The following is a 24517-nucleotide window of genomic DNA, read 5'->3' as shown; positions in this document are numbered from 1 at the left end:
GTGAGTGAGGAGATATACTTCAAAAATTAGGAAAAATTTATAAACTTATGTTTTTTTTTAAAAAGAAAAAACGTCGTGCGAGTGTAAAAAATTAAATTAATGATCATTATTTAGAATATTCAAATCCTTAAATAAGCATATAAAACTAAAGCATGTTTATTTCATAAGTGTATTCGACAACCGAGTCTTTTTTCAAAGAGTTAAGATTTTTTAAAGTTTTCATTAAATTACTGTAACCTTTTCTTTAAATTACTGAAATTGTAATATTTTAGATAAATAGTATGTACAGATAAAACACAAAATACTTCAAATTTCAATAAAATTTATTTCAAACTCAATGGAATTTAATACAATTTAGATGTCAAATTTATTAATTTTAAACAAAATATCACACATTTTTGGAAACACAACATTTGTGAGCAAACAAAATACTAGATTCTTAAGCATATTGTATTTAAAAAAAATTATGTTTTGCGATACAATCCAGGTGTTATAACTCACATAAAATGATATCATATCTTAGACATAATGAATAAAAACTAAAATAATAAAAAATGACTAGATCCCCATCTAGTACACAAAATAGTTTAAACATTCAGATTTTAAACAGCTATAAAGCATTTTATAAAATAGATAATGTAAAAAACTTGTTGGAAATGAAATTTTAAGTTTAAAAATGAGCATACAACTTTTAAAACAAAGTAATTAATTGAAATATGCACAGACAACATATTAAATAAAAAATTTAATTTTGGAATAAACATCCAAATTTTACTAAGTGAGGATAATTAAAAAACGGACAAATAATGTAATTAATGAATGAAATTTTTAATTTGAAAATGAGAATACATTTGTCAACTTTTAATTTAAAAATGAGAATAAATTTTTAAGGGGTAATTTGCTTTTAAAAACGAGTGCATTTGAAAAAAAAAATTTTAAATTAAAAATAAATTTAAATAACAGTTTAATTAAAAATGAGCATTTATTAAGTGAAACTTTAAACTTAAAAATTAACATATAGAATTTCTTAGAATAATTAGAAATACAATAAGCAAGCATTTTTTGATGGAAAATTTTAATTTCTAAATAAGTGTGCCTTTTAAAAAACGAGAGTACATATTTTAGATGTATATGACTTTTTATTTAAATAGATTTATTAGATTAATACAACTGAATTTATGAAAGAAAGTATTGCAAATATTAAATATGATATTTGCAAATATAATATGCAAAAGAGAAAAAAATGATACATTTATTATAATTAAAATCTCACCAACTTAAAACATCAGAGTTTAAAACAATAAAAAACAATGAGCATATGTATGAATTAAATCATTAATAGTAGTCCTAACAAATTCTTGTGAAATGTGCAATATTATCACAAAAAATATTATTTTACTAGTAATCTCTTATAAGCAATAATGCTAAAAACAAAAATCGAAAATAAATTACGATAGTCATACCATTTTAAAACTGTGTTAATAACATACAAATAAAAACAATTGATGATATTAACATTAAATTAAAACAAGTTTTATTAAAAATAACTTAACATCATACGACACAAAGAGGGGAACAGCAAAAGCTAACAAAATTAATTGCAGAAGAATAAGGATTTAAAACAGTCCCATGTGAACAATAAATATGAATTTATATTACAGAGTTTTTAACTAAAACGAAATCTAAAATCAGTGCAATAATGTTAAACTATTTTTTAAAATATTTTTTTCGAAAAAAGATATCAGCTTTCAAATTTTTCAAGTAAAAAAAAAAAAAAAAAATGCAGTGAATGCAGATACAAACAATTTTCATAAATAAATATATGCGTCACCTTTTAAAAAATGGGGCGTTAAAAAAAAAAAAAAAAACACACACAACATTTTTAATCTATGTTTTAATCAATGTAGGATACCTGACATTCTATAGAATGCAATCACATTGTATAATATACTTAGACTGGCAAAGTATGTTGAGATTAAAATTTCACAGATCACCGACTCTTAGTATAAAATGACTTAGGAAACCCTAAGAGACATTCTGTACAACAACTAAGCATATATTATATAGTATATATAGCATACATTCCATACAATAACCATTATATTAAATTTCCTATTTCATAAATTGTCTAAAAATGCTTATATTATAAAAAAAATTAACCAGTTTTTTTAGATGGGAACTTTCCATTTTAATTTCAAATTAAACAATAAATACTATGAATTCCAAGTAAATAAATAACAATAAAGATAACAACTAGAAGGAAAATATAAAAATAATAAATTAGGAAATATTAAGTACTTTGAATAAGATTAAAATCAAGATTTTAGTTTTTGAAACCAGGTCAACCATTTTAAAAAATTTTACTGTAAAAGAAAATTAAATAAGTAAATAAATAAATATTATATATTTATTAAACACTCAAGCGAATAAATTTAGATTTTGGTTGTTCTTGTGTCTTTGGAAGTAACAGAGAAAGAGATTTTCACAGTTCAAAAATTTTAGTTTTTACATAAATATAACAAACATTATTCAGATACAACTGGTTTTATTAACAACTGAAATTACTTATTTTTGATTGGAAAAATAACTAAAGAAATTGCATTACCTTACATTTTTTACAAATAAAAAATTAATAAATAAAAGATATAAGTTCACTTTTTAAAATTAACATTGATTTCATTTTTAAAATAATATTAAAATAATAAATTTAGATTTTTATAAAAAAAAGAAAAACCATTAAAAAAGAATTGTACTTTTGATTCCGATAAAGAATTTTTTCAAAATCACCTTCATTTATTCTAGAAAACCTGAACGTTATTTTCCTACTTAAAATGTTGGTAAACAAAAAAAAAAACAAAAAAAACAAACAAAAAAAAACAGAAAAATTAAACTGTAATTGACTAATTTATTTAAAAACAAAATTATAAAACATAAATAGACATTCCGGATCTCTTATACAGAAACAAAAAAAAAATAAAGAAAAAAAAAAACATTTAAAAAGAGTCATATTTTTACAGACTTTTTTTTCCAGAAATATCCAACATTGATTTCTACATAGAAACAAATTGAATTACATTTGACAAGACTATCATTAAATATTTTAATGGTGTGTTTTAAACATTTAAAAATAAAGAGGAGTGATTTTTAGAATATTAATAAACTTTGTTCAACTAAAATAATAATTCAAAACATTGAAATATAACTTTTTTAGTTTTAAAATTTACAAGCATTTATTAACAACACCTACATCAATCAAGTATTCAAAATTACGAATAGAAATTGTATGAAATATCTTTAAAATATCGATTTCAAAATATTTCAGAAATACATCACAACTTTTAGAGTGTTTTAAATCTTTCTACATGCATCATACGTATGTTAACAAACACTAGTTTGGCAAAAGAATAATAGTTTATCACATTTCTACTTCGTCATCAGACATTTCATCAGTCTCTGAAGGTCCTCGTATCGCTTGGTACCACTGATTTGTTAAATCAGTCATTTGGCTTTTACAATCTTTTACCTCCTGCAGAAATAAGTAATTTTTTTAAACTATTATATCAACAAAATGAATTATTTCAATATAAAATAACAATTATTACATAATATATTATAACTGTTGCATATTATATTACAACTGGCTAATAAAATTCTGTTATATGTAATAAGGTACTAAATGCTGAAAGTCATTGAATCATATTTTAAACGTATTTTCAGAGCGGCCACTCTTCAGGAAAACTCAAATTCTCGAAAATTTCCAGATTCAAGTTTCACAGTTTTTCTCATATTAAACTAGCATAATGTGAATAATAATGTAAAAATTTTGCATGCATAAATATGCAAAATGTCATGCATTAAGAATTTATGCAAAATTACTAACACTTTTTCTAAGCTAAATTTTTTTATTATTTTATTTCATACTTTAACATATCATGAAAAATTTTATTTCATGAACTCATTTTAAAATATTATTAAAATTTCTGGATAAAAATTAATTTCTAAAAATGTTTATAATCTTAATGTCTAAAGAACTCACTAAAAGAAATGCTTAGTAAAAGAAAAAAAATTATTAGAATTTTTACATACAACAGTACTTTACCAGAAAAATGAATAATATTAACATTGGATAAGTTTATATAAGATATATCTGGTTACATAAAACAGTTTTAGTGCCTGAGATTTCTAGGTATGCTGATAAGTAAGTAAACAATAAAGTTGAGTATAACCTTTAAATTTTGAAATTTCTAAATATTCCGAATTTTTCCCCCTTCAGTTTATAGTGAGAATGGCAATTCTGACCTTTAAGTTTCATTTTACCTTTTACTAACATAAAAAAACTGAATAACCAAAATAACTTTTATTTTTAAAGTTACACAATTCAGTTGGCAATATAGATTTTAGTGTTCAGCGTAATATCAATCTAAATCTGATGACAAGGATTTAAGATTTTCTGTTTTAAACTAACCCATATCTGCATTATAAACCGAAAAAAATTAACAAGAATCTCCCATGGTTAGCTTGATGTCAACATAGGGATTCATCTAATCATGAGTATGCCTCATATCAGCAAAGAAATCGGGTCACTTAAAAGGATTCTTAAGCTAGGGTGGCAAAGCAATCAAGGTACTGGGCTGTTTTGGAGTAAATGTTCTTCCATTGGTGACATTGCAAAGTAATGTTGGTGGGTATCAGCTTGCTTGGGAAAAAAATGGCCGGTGAGCAATCCTGAGCATATTGCAAGCATCATGCTTCTGAGCATCAAATTGTGGAGCTTCAACCTCTAATAGCCCCTTGGCTTTAAACTGGCTGTTGAATGAATGTTTTACTTTTTTAAAGGGAGTCTTTTCTGAAATGCAAACCTCAAAAAAGGACCAATCACAAAAATTCTAGTCTGAAACCAGGAATATTACACAACAAAAGACATTCAGAAAAAAAAAAACAGTTTACAGAAATCCAAATCTTAAAATTACACTATAACAACAACACTCAGCATCATTCAGTGCCCCCCAAGCTCTTGGGCGCATTCATCCCCCCCAAAAAATTTTTTGCTAACTTCCCCTTCCATGTTAGCTTGTTTGAAATAGCGCTACGTTGCTTCTTTTATTTATGTACCTACTTAAAAAAAAAATTCTCTCGTCTAAATTCCCCCCCCCAAAACTATTCGTTTTATTTAGTGTAAAAACTACCCCCCAAGCTTTAAGTGGGTGCATCGTGCGCCCACCTTCCCCCCTGATGGGGGTCCCTGGCATCATTTGATGCAAAAACTTAAAACAATTGATTTGATAATATCCATGACATGACATTCAAGATTTACAGCAATAAAATAATATTAAACATAATATTCAAAATTGCCTACGATAATAATAAAAAGAAACAAGTTATTTTAAATATTAGACATATACTATCATAAAAACTATTCTTATTACATTGTAATTGAGGAACACTGAAAAATAATTTTAAAAAAAATTCATGCAAAGAAATTAAATAAATATATATTTAGAATATATATTTAAAACATATCGGTATTCATACATTATAAAAAATCATTTCCTATTTTAATACTAAATAACAAAATAGTTAAAGGAATTGAGGCAAAAAAGTGATAAATCACGATCTTCCTGAAAGTAATATATTTACATTAAACTGTTCGTCTTTGTTGTTTTCAGAGAGATACTTCACAAATATCTGGAATTTCCATCAGATAACAGCAAAACACATTTAAAGGTCTTCATTTAAAATACAGTGTTTTTTTTTTTTTTTTTTTTTTAACCAAAAATACTCTTTTAAAAAGTTTGAAAACGGGTCTCATCATTATATTACCTAAGTTTTTCAGTTGAGATTCATAAACAATTTTCAAATCAAAAATTTTAAATAATGAATTACAATTCTTAAAAAACATTAAAAAGTGAAATCAAACAGATTTTGTAACATTAAATACTTTCATACAAATAAATAGAATTTACCTGGTGAGTAAACCTTCTGGTGAAGAAGGGAATTAAATATTTCACATCTAATTTAACAAAACCTTTGAGATTACTTTTCATGAAATTCACTTCATATTCTTCTTCAGTTAATTCTGACAAATGTTCAGCATCAATAGTTTTTCCCTTAAAAAACAAACAAACCAGGAATTAAAAGTACAATAAACACAGTCAAACTGTCTGCATTTATCAAATGTTAAAATTTGCTTCATAACTGTCCTTTTAAATTTTTTATTTATTTGCTTAAAAAAATTATAATTTCAAGAACTTCTACAAAAACAATTGTTTAACCCTTTAACTATGAAAACAAAACATAGTTCACAAATCTTTAAGATTAATAATACTGATATACAACCATAACTTTAAGAAATTTTTCATGCAAAAATTATAATTTTAAAGAAATTTTTAATAAGTCTTGTTTCATTCTTTAACTATTGATCCCCAAATTTAGTTGAGCATAATATCTATAAAGAAAACAGGGCATTGTAACTTCTTTATCATTTCAAGACTAACAATAGCTAGAATCAATCACAAAGCGAAGTCATCAATGAATATATTATTTTTATAGGTGAGCATTTTCTATCCATGTATTTCAATAACCGATCTTTAAATTTAACATTTTAAGAAAAAGTTATCAACAAAGACCTTAAAAACATTTTATGATCTCTCTCTCCCTATATATATATAAATATATGTGTGTGTGTTACTGTGAATAACCGAAATTGGTTGTTGTTGACTTCTGGTGAATGTCGACAGTCACATAGTCGCTTTGGTAAATGTCCGATATATATATACTAGGTCTAGTTAAGTGCCACTGCCTGGTATACCTTATATCAATGTTTTTTTAAGGTTCAATGCCACTGCCTAGCATGCATTTAACCGGTACTCCGAACACTGATATTTCTCCTAATCAGTCCTCAGCAGGTATTAACATATAGATATTAATATAAAATACCACTGAGAATTTTCCTATTTTGAACAACAATCTAAAAATTAAATTGAATGATAAAAAAAAGTTATATTAATTTAAATTTTTTATTTTATTTAGAATGATAAACCTTGTCAGGACAAATATAAAAACTATAACTATCATTGGATTATCAAGGAAAAAAAAAAGCAATGGCTGTACTGAGTTTTCCGGTATATTTATATTGTATAAGCTAAAATGAAATTCAAAAAAGTGAAAGAAAGAATTCTTTAAACCATTTTACTCCTAGAAAGAACAAATTAATTATGAATAACTTACCATTTCTTTGGTTTTGCTGAGGGATATTTCAGGATCTTGACCTTTCCTCTTCCTTCTAGGTTTTTTACCAGCTTTCAAAAACTATTTAATAAAAAAAAATGCGTAAGAAATTAAATATTTTTAATAGTGTTTAACTGAACATAGAGCAAAAGGAAAAAAAAGTAATGCATTTTCACTTTAATATAGGTATATGAAGCATAATATAGTTCTAAAGGAAAATATTATTTACGAAGTTTTCCTATCTATAACAAAGAGAGCTGATATTTTAAATATATTTACTTATAAACCTGTAAACAGACAGACAAAGTGTTTTAGAAATATGTAGAATATGTTTGAATATTCTATAGGTATTAGGAAGGATTTAGTGTGAAGTTAGATGAAGTTTTAAATGCATAGACTTTACAAGGACTTTTTTGTAGGATGGCCCTTGGCCTCTAAGTATTATATGTATGACACGTTTTTTTTTCCTATTATTGTTTAAAACAAAATTGGTGGAGTTGGAATATTTCTAAAATGGTTATTAAATAGTTGGCTGAGCAGGGCCTGAACTCGCAAATGTTTCTTACAAGAAGTACAAATTTTATATGAATGCAAAAATGTGAGGAATATGTGGAAAAAAGAGAAATTTTACATAAAATATAGTAAAAATCTGATGCAACAAAAACTTAAAATAACAATAAAAATTAACATTATAAGAGCTTAATTTATGTTTTAAAAAAAGCAACAAGAGAATAGGTTATTAATTAAAATAGGCTTTTTGTACCACCATTATTAATTTGAAATATTTTGTATAAAATCAGGCATCCAGTGGTTGATATATAGTATTGATAACCATTAAAGTGACAGTAAGAATTTAATTATAAGTTGCATGAACTTTATTCACATTTACGCGTGGAAGTTTTTGACATGTTTAACTTTTTGATAGGTCTTATTTATGTATAAAAGTTTCATATCAAAAACCTTGCTTATAAAGTTCCTAAGTTTCAAAGCCCCTGTTCTGGAATAATTGTTTATTTGTGCAAAATTCGAAAGCTAACTTTAAGATATTTCTTAACGAGCATCTTGGAAAAACTAATGAATTTGTACAAGACTTTCTTTAGTAAATTTCAAAATTAATTAAAATAATCTGAATTTTTTTATAGACAACAATGTGGAAAAAATTAACATTTGTAAAACTAGAAACTTACTTGTAGCTTCTAAAAATAAAAAATCGAATATAAATAATCAACAAAAGTAACTTAACTTCAAAATTGTTAAAAACAAAAAATGCTTTGATACTGTAGAAAAGAAACAAAAGTATAAAATTAAATTTCATTTGAAAAGAACTTTAGTTTTAATGAAACATTTAGAAATTTATTTATACATTTCATTTTAACTTACCAACAGAAATAATATTCATTTAAAGTTTTAATACAACAATAAAAAATCAGCTTAAAAATAAAATATTTAAATTAATATTTGTATTACAGTCGAACCCCGCTATAGTCAACCTGGGATATAGTGAACACTCGGATGTAGTGAACTTTTTTAGCAGTCCCGTCCGTATTCCTATTTAAATAATGTTATTTTTAACGCTTATAGTGAACAGCTTAGAACTTGGAAACTCGTTTATAGTGGACTCAAATTTCATTTCTTTAAATATCTTTTTCAGACCTCCATCTTTAAACTTGTAGGTGTTGGGACTGAAAATGAATGCATTCCTGCAAAATGTGTCATATTACTCTCCTTTATGCTTATCACTTTTAACTATACTGTAATAAATGTCAAACAGATCATTTATCTTATACTCCCCCCTCCCTGACAAGCCTCGCTTTATCTCTTTTCCCCAAGCTTGCTCTACAACTAGTTAACTTGGCCACCTGCTGAATTTTTGGAATTTTCTTATCTGTTCAAACCATATTCTTTACAAATCACCCCTTGACAATCAAGAAGGGGAACAATTTAACTCATTCTACAGCTGCTCTCTTCATATTCTTACATTATCTATTTGAGACAAGATTTTTATTTCAAAAGCAGAGAAAATGGCAAATTCTCTTAAAGAGAAAAGCGTTTTCGATAAAGGACAAAGTTAAAATTGTAAAGCGTATTGATGATGGAACCAATCAATCGACACTGTGTAAGGAATTTTCCTTGTCAAAATCTACAGTTTCAAACATTTGGAAAAATCGAAGTGCAATTCTTGCGGCATACGACAAAAACATGGTTTCATCGAAAAAACTGCGTGGAGCTGAAAGAGAAAACGTAGAAGATGCTTTGTTAAGATGGTTCGAAATATTGTTCAAAATGTAAAAATCTTGCATTCTTTGCACATTGTAGATAAGAAAATTGATGAACTCAATTTAAAATCAAATTGTGTTCAATCAAAAATCACAAATTTTTTTCATAAAAAGTGAAAATAAAACTAGTATTTAGCGACGTAATTACTTTTTCCATCAATTTTTGCTTTATTATCTGTTAATTAGTTAACAATTTTTTAAATAACTTATGCAAAATTGCAAAGCCAATTTTCAATCATTCAACTGTCTTATGCAAAAAATATTCTTCAAAAAATTTGGATATAGTGAACCATCGGTTATAGTGGACACATTACTGAGTCCGCAGACGGTTCACTATAGCGGGGTTCGACTGTATTATAAAATATAAGTATTTTTATGTCTTAAAAAAAAGAGAAGGAAAAAAATAAAATTATGGTAGCATTTTTTCTTCAAATACTTTTGGGAGAACGTCTTTCCTTCTAATGCTTTTGGGAGAACATCAAAAGTTTCTAAATTTAATTTCTAGTACTTCAAAAAACCAAATAAATAAAAATTTTGCAAATATTTGCAAGTATAAATAAATGAAAAAAATATTTTGCAAGAATTCATGTATAGGAAAATTAAGAGAAAATTTACTCTCTTGATTGTTTTTTAGCTTGGCATTACAAACCCTAGTTCCTGGTTAAATCAACTATGTATAACAAATCAGTAGTTGCAGAAGAAAATCTTCTCAGACATTAAAAAAAAGAGCATTACACTGTAACATAAGCCCTTGTTAAAATTTTATATATAACATAATGTACAAACCTTCATCAAAGGCATAGTAGATCCACCTAGCACCAAGGTAGTAAATAAGACAATAATCAACGTTGTTGTCACAATTACATGCCTTTTTTCATCTTCAAATTCTAAATGCAGAGCTAAAGCATAAGAGATGGCTCCTCTTAAGCCTAAAAATACAACGCAAAAGCAAAATTGTTATGTAAAATTTGATTTAATAGAAAAAATAAATCAAGGCCAGTTTTAATCATAGTTGTCTCAAATTTCTTAGAAAATAAATACATTTTTTTAATTTGTGGATAATAACAAACGAAAATATTTGACTTTATTTATAGTTTTCATAAAGATAAATTTGTAAAAATATAAATCAAAATTAATTTCCCCAATATATATAAACTTCAATAGAATTAGATTAAAAAGGACAGGATAATTAAAAGAAATATTTTAGGTAGGAGTTATTTTTAATTAAGATTAAAAAATAAGCATAATATTTAAGTTCAAGGTGTTAAAAAAATAGACGGAATTGAAAAAAAAAAGGAATAAAGAAATCAAAATCTAATAAAGAAGTAAACACATTTTTTACATTACTATTACTTGTAATGAAATTAAAAATAATGTAATTAATAAAAGTATCTGTAACAAAAACAAACTATATGAGTCACCTATAATAGCTTTCTCAGTTACTTAAGTGACGAAGACTCTCCATAAAAAATTACTTTATTAAAATTACAGACATTATCTCTGATAAAATACATAAATATCTCTAGAAATTTGGAATTTCAATATAACAATAGAAAATTCAACATTTCTAAGCAGTAAAGATAAAAAAAAAGAAATTAATAAAAATATTTACCGCTGAACCACATGATGAACATCATTTTCTTATTAATCTTGTGTTCTCTAAAATGATTCACCACGTAACTCAAAGGATATATATTCAGAGCTCTTCCCAACAAACATAAAATCTATAAAATAACATTAAATTCACTGATTTATATAAAGTGAATATATCTGTCTATAAGTTGGAATAAGAAAGAAATTACATGAATTACATTTATATATGATTAATGCTAAAAATAAATCATGTTTATTTCTATTTTAAGGGCAGAAAAGAGCTCCCTATTCGAGAATATAATAGAATACGAGAAAATACTCTACATTATTGTTGATCTTGTATTTTGAAAGTAAAAAGGAATGCACTATTCAAGAATATATAGCTTAGCATTCAGGAAAATATTATTCTATGGAAAACTGCTGGTACAATAAGTGGACCAAAATGACAGGCTTCACCAAGATAAGGAATGAAAGCAAAAGGTTAAAATATCAAAGGTATAAATAGGAAAAGTAGAGTGTGCATTAAAAAATGCAATTTACATTTAAATTTAACTTTGATTGCATTTAATTTTAGACAGCTGTTGGCCTAAATAATAATTAATATTTTTTTGTGATTGTTAAGGATAATTGCTTCACACTCGAAATAAACCTATATATTTGCAATAAAATTCAGATTTGTCCATTAGATTTTGACCTTTACAGCTTATGAGTTACTATTTAAAAGTCCTTTTGTTTTTGTCATCTCCTGGTGTTTCAATTTTAAACTTTACACAGACAATAAAGAATTTTTTATCTGGAACTTAGATAATACTGAAACAAATTCTAAACAATATTTGAAAACTGGATATAAAGAAATCCCAGGTTTAAATTTTTTTGTAATTCAAAATTTCTATAGTCCCACAAATAATAAAAGCATAATAATAATGCCTTATGATAAAACTTCATTATATTTACAAAGAATAATTAGATGAATTTTAACCTATTTATTATAAAGAGATAATAGCACATTTTAATATAAAAATCACTGTAACATCATAGGTCAAAACATATATTTATCACAGACATGATTTCATAACAGGTATTTTTAATCATATTAAAAAGTGCAAAACGTAAAAATGTAACTTCACAGTAAAAAGTTATAGTCTCGTCTGGTTCATAGTTGACTTACATACAAACATAAATCTATTTATAAGGAAAAAAAAATAACAGTACAAAGCATAATTAAATAAAGTTAGAATTCATAAAATATTTACTTACAATACTCCAAATTACTAGAGATGGTTTTATAATTAAGCGAAAGCTGAAAATTGCTAGGCCAAGATATGCAAAAACACAAGTTTCTGAAAATAAAAATACACCTTAAATTTCATGATCAAATAATTGTTACAATCTATGCAACTTTAATATACAACTTTAAAGAAATTATTGTGAGATAAAAAATATGTCAACAGTATGTTATAACACAAAAATGCTATAAAATAAAAAATTTTAGTATGAAATTGGCTATTTTTTTTCAAATAACAAAACATAAACATAGATAGATTCCGCTAAAATCCAACATTTGCATCCAAGCTCTATAACTCAGGGGTGATTGTGAGCCCAAGTTAAAATTCCGGAAAATTTCTTAAGTTAAAAAAAAAAAAAAATAATAATAACAGTTTAAATTGAAAAATTAGAAAAAAATTTAAACAAGCTTTTTTTCCTTTTTCTCAATATTTCTTAGTTTACTTAAACTGTATTTAAAATTTTACATACCATTACATCTATACCATTTAAACATACCTATGATGACCTGGAGAAGTAATTAAAATTTACAAATATGTCTTTCTTTCTTGTGTTTATGATTATAACAACTATTTACTGATAAAAAATTAATATTAATCATGAATATTAGCTTTAAAGTATCTCTCTGGCTCTCCCTTACAAACAAATAAAATAAACTTTGTTTTTAAGTTCCTTTGAAAATTTGATTTCCAGAAACTTCTGTGATTAATGATTTTTTGAAACGTCTGGACCTTCGATTTCCGGATCATTAGCAAAAATTCCGGAAATCCGGATTTTTTCCGGAGCACACTCAGCCCTGATAACTTAATAATATAACTATAAACAATTACAGTATGTAAGGGAGTCAAAATTATCTTTGTCTATTTAATGTACAATATTACCTAATATTAAAAAACACTGCTCATGTTAACAAATCTTTTTACACAAAAATTTCTTTTTTTTTCTTCTGGCATTGAGTTTTTCTAAATATTTGGGGCACGACACAAGATTCCCTGCTCAATGGAGACAGAACTCGAAATTGAATTTGGGCAGCTCAAATGTTAGAGGAATCTCATACATTTTGTTAGCTAACTAATTGGAATAACAGATACGTACCTGCAAAAAAGGCTAAAGTCCTGAGCGTTTGTTGCATGGTGATTTGTGTAACAGGTGAGAGATTAAAATGGGTATAATGAGACATCACAACACCATTAAACAATATGGACATGATACCTAAAATCAAAAATTAATACGTCAAAAACCACACTCAGACAAAGAATGCAAAAGAATTGATTAAAAACATACCAGATAGGTGCAGTCCTTCCGCCAAGCCATAAGGTGCATAAGTAAACACTAATATCATAGCAAATTCTAAGGATGGATTTTTTCTGAGATCAACATATTTAAATAAGTACTAAATTAAGGCTCATAATATATGCATAAATAGTAATATACAAATACAATAAATTATTAAATGTAAAAGAAGAATATGTTTGAAATCAATGTACTAAGTTCTAAATTATAGCCAATATATTAGTGTATATTAATTCACGGATCGCATTCCGTACATAGTGCATATATAAAAGGAAAAAAAAATATAAAAATAAATTCTGTAAATGTTTTCTAAGATTAACATATCTAAATAAGTACTAAATTAAGTTCTAAAGTATAAGTAAGAAAAAAATTGCATAAAAAAGAGTAATTCATTGATTGTTAAACTAACATAGTTTAAAATATTATATCTCTAAAAAAAAAATTTACAACACTTATTAACATGACGTGTATAAACAGCAACACTGCAGATCAACTGAAGGCACAGTGTAAAAAAAGCCATAATTGTTTCAAATAAAAACAAAATTACCTTTTCCCGAAAACTAACTGAGCAAGTAATGGGAAAACGGAGAAAATCAGTTTCTTTTTCCTAACCTTAATTATTAAGACATAATAAACAATAAAATATCTTAAAAATAATCAACCTTTATTTGATTTTCTTAAGAACATAATTTATGTATTACAACATATTTTTATTTATACAGTTAATAACTCACTTAAGGTAGAATAACCAAAATTTGCTAACTGCTTTTATTTCATCACTGCAGGAATTTAGTATAAGACTATGTAAATTGAACACAAAGAAATACCAATAAGTAATTTATAAAAATATATTTATTTAATTCATAGCATTACTCACTTTTAAAATCTAAAATAATATATATAAATTAACAAGCAAGAAAATCATGTTAATACAAATAAACGTATTCTGATGGTAAACATAAATATAAGATATAAAAAAGACATAACAGTTGTCACTTGAAAAATTTTATTACTTATATAATACATCTTTGCATTGTTTAAAAAAAAAATTAAACTTTTTTTTCAGTTTGTTCCTAAGAAATCAATAATTATATTTTAAAAAAAATTCATGAATATTTTGAGAATTAAATTCTTACTTTGTAAATAATATACATATATATATTTTCCGGATTTTTAAATTTTTTTTCCCGGTTTTTTGTTATTTTTATTATCATTTTTCCCTTTTTTCATTGTTCTGTAATTTTTCCCTTGTTTTCTCCACACACACACACACACACACACACATATATATATATATATATATATATTTGCTACTCCAAATCTTTTGAAAAGCAAGAAAAAATGCTCTTAAATGATTTTTTTTCAAATGAAACAATAATTTTTTTCAGATAATGTTTTTAATGCTTAACATTAAACAATATTTATACAAATTATGAATAATTTATATAAATATTGTCTTCGGATCATCCTCAGAGATGTTTCCCAGACCGTCGCCAATAGCCCATTGCGCAGCTCTAGTGCGACCTAACTGAACAACAACAACATTTATAGTTAACTCAATAAAACAGCTAAAGAGAAGTTTACTATTGTTACTACTTTTCATGAAACACTATTCTTAAATGTAAAAATTACGTTTTTAAATAACTTAAAAATGTACGGCAAAAACTGGAAAAATAATGAAGTTCTAATTAATCTCTTAATTTTAATAAAGGCTAATAAATCTTTTAAATTTTTATTAATACATGGACTAAGGATAATTAAAATACACTGTGTATAAAATACTGACATGGTTAAAATTAACTATTAATTGTAAAATATAACTAATTTAACTTTTCCAAGAAAAATATTTATAAAATGAACTGTACGAGAAATCATTAAGAAAAAGGATATTAAAGCTGCAGTTAAAGCAAAAACGACACCAATAGCTGCAGAGGCAAAAAACATTAAAAAAAATCGACCAATTCCATGTAAAACAGCAGCCCCTGCTGACATGCTAGCCATTCCTGGAGATGAAGCTTGAAGAATTGTCCTAAAACAGAAAAACAAATTATATATTCATATTTCATATAATATTTCATAAAAAATTAAAATTTATATTTTGAAAATGAAATCATGTAGCATAACAAAGAGATTTAACTTTTATACAGTTAGAAACACAATTATATATTATTATAGACTTTTCATATCAAATAAATTGCTTTGTTAATTTTGAATTAGAAAATTCAATTTGTGATCAAAACTAAGTTTGAAACTAGAGATTCTGATTTCATGTCCTAATGTAGCATAATGGTTATGTGAAATATTACTATTTCTGTAATGTTATCTCAGTTTACTGTTACTTATATACACTATTGTCAAAACACTATTTTTAATATTCTGACATCTTAGTATGCTGTTACATATATCTGATAGTCAAAACACTATTTCTTCTAAATTCATTACATTATATTGGTTCTTATGGAGGAAAAAAAAACTTTAAAAAACATGCTTTTAGCTTGAACTTAATTGCTCAAGTTGTTTTAGAGATTTAAATTAATAAAAATTAATTACTTCAATTATATTTCAATCAAAAAAGCACTAGTTTCTCTGTTACTCATGGCCAATAATGGCATTATTAATACTAAAAAGAAAAATAGCTGACCGGACTGCGTAGGGGTCAGGGAATTGGCCTTGTATCAGAAAGGTTTGGGTTTGAATCCCGGACAAGGCAAGGATGTTCTTTCATTCTCTGTACTATCTGTCCTTACTGTGGGAGCAACATTGGCCCACCTAATATAGTGCCCCAGAAACAGTGGCCAACAAATCTGCTCTAATACGTCTGAATTGACAAATGTCAACCCAGGTGTGCTTTGGAGAAAAAATATTAAAAAGAAAAAAATGAAAGGAGGTAGAAAAGTAAATTTTTAATTTTGAAAAATTTACTAACAAAAAAAAAATGCAAAAGCATCTAGTATTAGTTTTATCAGTCAAATAATTAGATAAGATCTCAAATTAAAAGACAAGATTTTCATGAAAAGAAGAGAATCAAAGAAGAACACCAACTAGATGGCTAGATGATGAGTAAGATATGAATCAGACAAAAGAGAACCAATAAAAAGCCACAAATAAGGTCAAGTAGAAAAAACATGGGCTATCTCTGCTTGAAACAAGATGTAGAGCTCTAAAAAATAAAGAAAATTTAAAAATAAAGAAAATTTTAATAAAGAAGATTTTGATAGATTACTTTGCGACTCGAAGGCACTTATAGTTTTTGTATCTAGGTAAATACATCTGCCCAAAAATTATTAAAAGTATAAAGAATCAAAGCAAGTCTTTATCAAGAAGTGCGGTTTTTGTAAAAATCTAAAATTAAAAAAGAAAATTTATAACTCTATCTTTGTTTTCCTGTGATTCTCATTAAGGAAAGGGAAAGAATGTAATTTTAAATATGCTTGTGAATGGAACGAGTAATTAAATTAAATTAAAGGAATATTTCAGTCTAAATATTGCAGTTTATTTATATGCAATTCAATAAACAATTTTACAGTAAATATACTTACGTAGCCAGAACAATGGATACAGCATCATTTAATATACTTTCCCCCAGAACTAACATGTTGAGAACAGGTTCAACATCTAAAGCATGAAAAATCGCTATAGTAGCTACGGGATCCACAGCTGAAACCAGAGATCCAAATGCAAAGCTTTCCGTGAAATCTAGTTTATAAGCAACATCCGCCTTTGAAAATAAAAATAATATATTAAGCTAAACAAAGATAATCCTCCAACATCTGAAATGCCACGAAAATATTGAAATGCCACAAAAAAATGTTGAAAACAAAATACATTAAATTTTTAAATTTATAACACAAATAATTCAAAATTAAGTTTTAAAAATACTAAGCTATTACTGTTTTACTTGATATATTAGTGTAATAATAATTAGGGAAAATATAAAAATATTTTCATTTTTTTAAAATCTTTTTTATTTTCTTTCGTTTCAGACTTATTTTATGAAAAAAATAAAAATTTCACATAATTATTCTAAAAAATAAATAATGAAAAATGTGACAAATACTTACTATCCCTAATAAATAAACTCCACCTCCAATAATAAAAGCAGATATAGCTGTTCCAAAAATTGCAAAAACTAAGATAGATCCAATGTTTTGAAAAAAATTTCCCTGTGGTGATAAAAAAGAGGAAAATTTTTTAAAAAATATTAAATTTAGAAAAAAAATTGATGAACAGGAGAGATTAAAAACTTACTTTATGTAAATTATAACCAGATTCATACATAATAGGAGGCAGAAGCACAAGGAAAAATGTAGTAGGGTTAAAAGCTTCTTCTTTCTGAAAAAGTGTATGCATCTATCCATTACTTTTAAAATACATTAATTAGTATAATATACTAACAATAATGCACAAATAACATTCAATAACAGAAATATATCTAAACTTTAATGTAAAATTGGTAAACAGAGAACTATAATTTTAAAACTATATAAAAATTAATGAATATGGAAACAAACCTGCCAGTTTCCTAAGTTGTTGTTAGAAAACAGCTTTAAAACCAAACCAATCAGAGCACCTATAAAAAAATGATCACAAAACATTAAAATAATTTTAAACAATTTATCTATTTAATCAATTATCGCATAGTTGTGAATTGAAAAAAAGTAAAAATGCCATTTCTGGAAAAACTTTGATTTTCCTTTTTAAATATAAACTAAGAAATGCCTCTTAGGAGTGCCAGTCATATATATTCGAGATATAACAGGTCATATATATCTCTAATAATATATATTTAAAGCAGGGGTAGAAATTAAAAATTTTAGTCACAGGTCCAAAAGATATTACCAATCCACACACATTCTCATTGTTCCAATAACATATCTCTAATAGTTTTCTTTTTCCTTTTTAGAAGTTAATAAAATGAATTTAAAAAAAAATTATAAAACACAGAATGTATGGCCCAGAGAACGACCTATAATTATTTCATAGTGGTCCCAGTGAAATTTTAGTGGTCTCGGACCACCATTAATTCCGTTACTGTACTGGTTAAGTTAAAATATGCAACTGTGTGAACCAAGATGTCATTCAACAGAAGAGTAATATAAAGCAACATAAAAGTGTATACAAATCAGCATAGTTGAATTTATATAAACCTTTATCAGTCTCCAATTGTAACAATAATAGTTATCAGGCTTTGTAGTGGTTCAAAGAAAAAATCAAGACAACATTTTTCAAAAAAATCATTGTGAAATCAGGAACATTTATCTTTTGGAACATTATATATACCATGTTACTTTTAAAAAAGGCAAACGACGAACTAAAATGTATAATAAATGTAGTAAAAGCAAATTTTAGCACAAAAGAATAAAATATACAATTCTTAATTTCAAATTAATTTGTTTATAGCATAAAGTTTTAACAGCTTTCAGTATATTTGTAGAAATTGAAATTACGCCTTAGATTCTAACAATGTGCAGTAATTTTTATTTTATTTTATAGCCCTCATTGAACAGTCGACCCAATTTTGGATTTACGACTACCAATGTTCAACTCTGAAGCCTTGTAATTTCGAACTCGATCCTGAAAGCAAGGGAACTCCTGGATCAAGTATTAGGAGAAATTTGCCTTAGAGGAGGACTTTTTGATGGAGCTAACATGCATTTGCATTACATGGAGAGAAAAACCACGAAAACCTCCCATGGTTAGCCTGACAGCAAGGAGACTCTAAGCCATGATCTGTCTATCACTGTGCAGAATTCGAGTCAACCAGGGATTCAAATCCAGGTCACCTGGTCGGAAAGCGAGCGCTCTATCCCCTGAGCCCTCACAGCGTTTATATGCAGTAATTTTTATTTTATATCCGCCGTTGAACAGTCAACCCAATTTTTTGAGTTTACGACTACTAATGCTCAACTCCGTAGCCTTGTAGTTTTGAACCAATCCAGAAGGGAGTCTTCACGGGGAGTCTTCAGCCATAGGGGATAGAACCCACGCCCTCTTAGACAAGGGCACAGCACTCTAACAACCAGACTATCCCGACGTTTATGTGCAGTAATTGATGATTTTTCATATTCGTGGTAAAGGACATATCTGTTGTATTCCGTAAGTCTAAACTTCAAAGCATTTGGTTTGTCCGATGTAGCCAAAGTTACAATGGCAAGAAATATGGTAGTGATTTTAAGTTAGAAACATCACTACAAAAATAATAATTAAAAACTATAATTATGAATATTTCCTGTGAATCTAAGACAGTAAAATGTTTTGTCTTACCTAGAAATACGACTGAAACACTTTCAGGTAAGTATTGAAAGTTGGTTTGTATCAGGATGTGAATTAATAAGATGCATAATGCTGAAAGTAAAGAAGAAGAATAACACTGAATAATAGACTAACACTGAAATTCAAATACACATCTAAAAATCAGTACCTTTATTAAAAGTTTTATGTACTTGCAACTTAAATACAGTTTAAAAAAGTTAACAAATTTTAAATTATTAATTTCTTTTTAAATTTTCTTTATTGTTCTTTATTGCCTCTTATATATAAATAATACATATAAATAGATAAACTAGCATAAATAGAAAAAAATAATAATGCATAATAAAAAATCTGAATAACATCATAAAATTATTTTTCAAAGATGTTGAATCTACAAAAATAATTTCATGTAACTGTCAAATAATTTTCCATCAAATGTTTCTGCTTTAATTAGCAAATAATTTCATACAGAAAGAAATTATACAAAATTCTTTTCAATTTGAATTGGAGAATAGTTATAAACATAAACAAACAAATTCAATTACTTTAAAAAAAAAAAAAACAATATAATAAAAACTGTAACAATAAATAATTTTCAAACAACATAATAAATTTTGTTATTTGGAAACTTCAATAATTCAATATTAATTTATTAAATATTTAACAATATATAAAAGCTGAAAGAAAAGTTCTGAGTGGCATCATAAAATTAATCTTTAATCAACAAAAATAGTATTACTTAAATGTTAAACCATTTTCTTACAAATGATTGCATACATAAAGCTTTAATTCTAATAAATAACTAATAATAATAATTAATTGACTTTTAATACACCCTTGCTTCAAAAAAACCATAAGATTAAAAGAAAAAATAAGAGTTTAAAGAAAAAAGATTTTATCAGAACAAAAAATGAAAATAAAATATTTCACATGCTTTTTAATTTCGCAGAAAACCAATCATTAAAATATGAATGCTTCTGAAATATAAAATTATATATATATATAACACAAACATATATATTTTAAATATCAGAGTGTTGACTTGCTTTCATTATTTTTCATTGTTTAGTTTGTACAAAAACTGAGATCCTAGAGTTATTTAACTTAAACCAGGGTTGCAAAAAACCCGGGTTTTTGTAGAAAAACCCAACCCGATTGAGTTGTTCTGGGTTCTTTTGGGCTTTTCTGGGTTCTATTGGGCTTTTTTGGGTTTTTCATGTTTACATGGGGGCTTTTTCAAAAGAGAGGGCAGGGATAAGTACCTTATTTTAAAAAGGCTTATTTATTAATACAGTGCAGAACCTCTTATCCGGAAATCAGAAAACCGGAAAACCAGATAACCGGAATGAAATTCGGAACCGGAAATTAATTTTCTTAAATAAAATTTTTTTTTCCTGCAAGATTTTGAGCCCATTTTGTTATTTAGAGCGTACAGCGTATCGAGTTGACGAAGGAACTGATTTAGACGACGGATCAAAAGCCGTTTATAGACGAATCTCACATAAGCACAAATAGCTTATATATGTTATTAATGTTAATAATAACATATATAAGCCTGTATGTAATTTTTATTTCATAATTTCTTTCCTTATTTAAACTTAAGTGTATTATTATTTATAATTTTTTATTATTTCTAGAACTATTTCAAAATAATTTTTTTAGTTTCGTTTTATAAACATTAAAAAAAACGACATTTTGTAGCGATTCAGAAAACCGGAAAAATCAGTTATCCGGAATCGCGATGATCCCGATCGTTCCGGATAATCGGTTCTCTACTGTAATTAAGTTTAATTTTATAAATTGACTTCATATAGATAATTAATACAAATAAATTGATGTGAAAGTCTGAAAAAAGTATTTTCTGATATCAGGATACAAAATGTTATATGTACTCACATACAACACACATTTGAAACTTATTTTAACACAGGATTACTTTTTATTTATATTTTAATCAAAAAAAATATTTGAGGAACATTCTTTATTTGCATAGAAAGCGAATAAATGGCACTGAATAATCAATGACCATACAGTCATATCTAGTCAGCAAGGTGACTCTCCAGTCTCCAACACAATTAGTTTCTTCCCTATAGGTTAATTTTTTTTAGGCTAGACTACATAAATATTTCAATAGAATAGCTCTTTAATATAACAGAGGATAAAAAAAGAAATCAATCTTAGAAAAACCCACTTTAGGGTGGGTTTTACTGGGTCTTTCAGAGTGGGTTTTACCCAGTAAAACCCGGGCGGGTTTTATTGGGCAGGTGGATTTTTTGCAATCCTGACTTAAATTATTCTTTTTTACTGAAAGACATTACATAACTTTAATCAACACCAAAGAAAAGACATATCCTTCAAATTAACAACTATAACCAAGCCTAAAATGAATAATTCAAAACTTGAATATCTTTTAACTTTTAAAACTGAATAGAAAAATATTATGAATAAAAATGAATTCTTCTTACCCATAACTATTAATACAAAAAAGATAGCCATACTGGAATGATGTTCTTCCTCTGCTGATCCTTTTTGAGGAAGAACAGCATCAAGAGAGGCTGTAGTGGATGTCGTAAGACTCGTCGTTTGATTAACCGCGTCGGTTTCATTTGCAGGCTCTGGATGAGGACTTGAAGTACTACTTTTCAAAAAAAGAAAAATATATAAAGATAAAATATGCCTACATAAGAATAAAGTAATTAAGAATTCCCATAAACGAAAAGCAAATATTTGTATTAATTTGGCTTTTTTTTAAATATAAATTTGATATGATAATTTAATAGAATACATGGGTGCTAATATAACAAAATTTCAAGACTGAACTTATTTTTTTACCCCTCAACACGATCTAGAGCTACTTAGAAAAATTTTCAGAAATTTATAGCTGACTTTCCATGAGAATAAAAGAAAAATTTTTTTCTTCATTTTATTAGAAAATTTTTTACAAAAAAGATAACCTTGAAAATCTTTTCACTGAATGAAATTGCTGAATTATAAACGCTAACTTTTTTTTTCGAAGCCATTCATATTTCTACTCATTTCACACATCATCATTAATGCTTTGGTTTGATCTATATATTTGATATTTAAAAAATAATCATAATTTAACTTTGTCCAGTATCTCATGTTGGAGAAAAAAAATATAAACTCAAGCAGATCCAGATTCAACATTAATTTTGTTTAGACAAGTAGATGCAGAAATTCAGTCAATCCCATTCCTTCAGCGTGGTGTGGCATCATTACTTGATAATTTTGCAATAATTATAAAAAACCACGGCTCAGGAGATAGAGTATTCACTTTCCAATTAGGTAAACTGGGCTTGAATCCCAGAGAAGGCTGGTTGATACGAATTCTGCATTCGACAAGCACCGACAACAGTGCTGACGTAAAATGGGCTCAGTGGTAGGTGGATCATGAGTTAAGAGCCCCCTTGCCATCAGGTTAAAGGTGAGAGGTTTTAATCTTCATGTAACGAATGGAGAGTAATGTTAGTTCCATCACAAAGTCCTCCACGAAGGCAAACTTCTCCTAATGCTTGATCCAGAAGTTTCCTTGTCTTCTGGATTGATTTCAGAATTACAAGGCTACAGAGTTGAACATTAGTAATCGTAAATGTTAAAAATTGAGCCGGCTATTCAATGATGGTTGTAAAATAAAATGTTTTCCTAAAAAGTACTATTTTCAAATATCTACATGTGTTTTGTTTAAATTTTCAAATTTAAAATCTATTTGGCACTTTGGCGATTGTAGTTGGTGCGACAGGTCACGATACGTAAATATCCTTATGATCTATTTTTTATGATAAAAAATGGTTGTGGCAAAAACATGTAAAAATCTAATCTTACAAAACCAACTTGATAAAAATTATATTTAATGTTCTATGATCTGATTTACATTTACATTGTGTTTTTCAATATACTATAATTAGTTTTTAATGCTATATATTTCTCAATACAGTAAAACTTAAAAGTACATATAATGTAAAGCAATGCAATATTTAAAGAACTACGTCTTCTTACATTAATATGAAATAGCACCAGGAAACAATTAAGATTTTAAGAAACTTTACATTAGTTTTTAATATATTTTCAATTATATCATAAAGATATTTATATATATATATATATATATATATATATATATATATATATTAATATATTTTCAATTATATCAGTAAGATTAATCAGATTTAAAGAAATGATTAACATTATCAAACTATTTGACACAGGATAAAAAGAAAAACTAAAATTAAACCTGTTTGATGAAGGTAAATTGTTTGAAAATATTTCATTCAAACTGCTTTTATTTACAACAGAACTTTTACGCAAATCTTTTGCATGATCATCAGCAGTACTTTGTGAAAATGCAAAATCAGTTATGCAAACAGCGTATGAAATAAATAAAAAATACTTTAAAGACAGCATCACGAAATTTTTGTTTTTATATTTAATTATATACAGAATTTATATTATAAGGGAGATGACGAATCAACCCATATTGCGTTTTAATTATGTACTACTTTAGAGGACATATGATCTCAGCAGAGCCAGAACATGACATGTTATTAAATGTTTGTTTATGAAAAAGACATCTC

General features: G+C 26.3%; 1 protein-coding gene across 2 annotated transcripts; it reads right to left on the bottom strand.

Annotated features, from left to right (window-relative positions):
- Positions 1-305: 305 nt before the first annotated feature.
- Nhe1 (Na[+]/H[+] hydrogen exchanger 1) lies at positions 306-24492 on the bottom strand. 2 transcript variants are annotated; one of them, XM_087149413.1, is made up of 16 exons: positions 24178-24492; positions 22391-22563; positions 19938-20018; positions 18185-18243; positions 17922-18005; positions 17735-17836; positions 17213-17391; positions 15564-15702; positions 13665-13770; positions 13476-13592; positions 12354-12436; positions 11116-11227; positions 10290-10432; positions 7228-7308; positions 5964-6107; positions 306-3526 (listed from the first exon to the last, which is right to left on the bottom strand). In XM_087149413.1, the coding sequence occupies exons 1-16, from the start codon at positions 24345-24347 to the stop codon at positions 3416-3418; spliced, it is 1884 nt and encodes a 627-aa protein (XP_087005539.1). In that variant the 5' UTR covers positions 24348-24492; the 3' UTR covers positions 306-3415. The 2 variants fall into 2 exon arrangements, with proteins under 2 accessions (XP_087005539.1, XP_087005542.1); XM_087149416.1 differs by having other exon boundaries at positions 22391-22560.
- Between the last annotated feature and the right edge of the window lie 25 nt (positions 24493-24517).

Source organism: Parasteatoda tepidariorum, chromosome 1, assembly GCF_982258835.1.
Source record: "Parasteatoda tepidariorum strain Cologne lab strain chromosome 1, Ptep-v5.0, whole genome shotgun sequence".
Lineage (NCBI taxonomy): Eukaryota > Metazoa > Arthropoda > Arachnida > Araneae > Theridiidae > Parasteatoda > Parasteatoda tepidariorum.
This window is presented reverse-complemented; position numbering and strand designations above follow the sequence as displayed.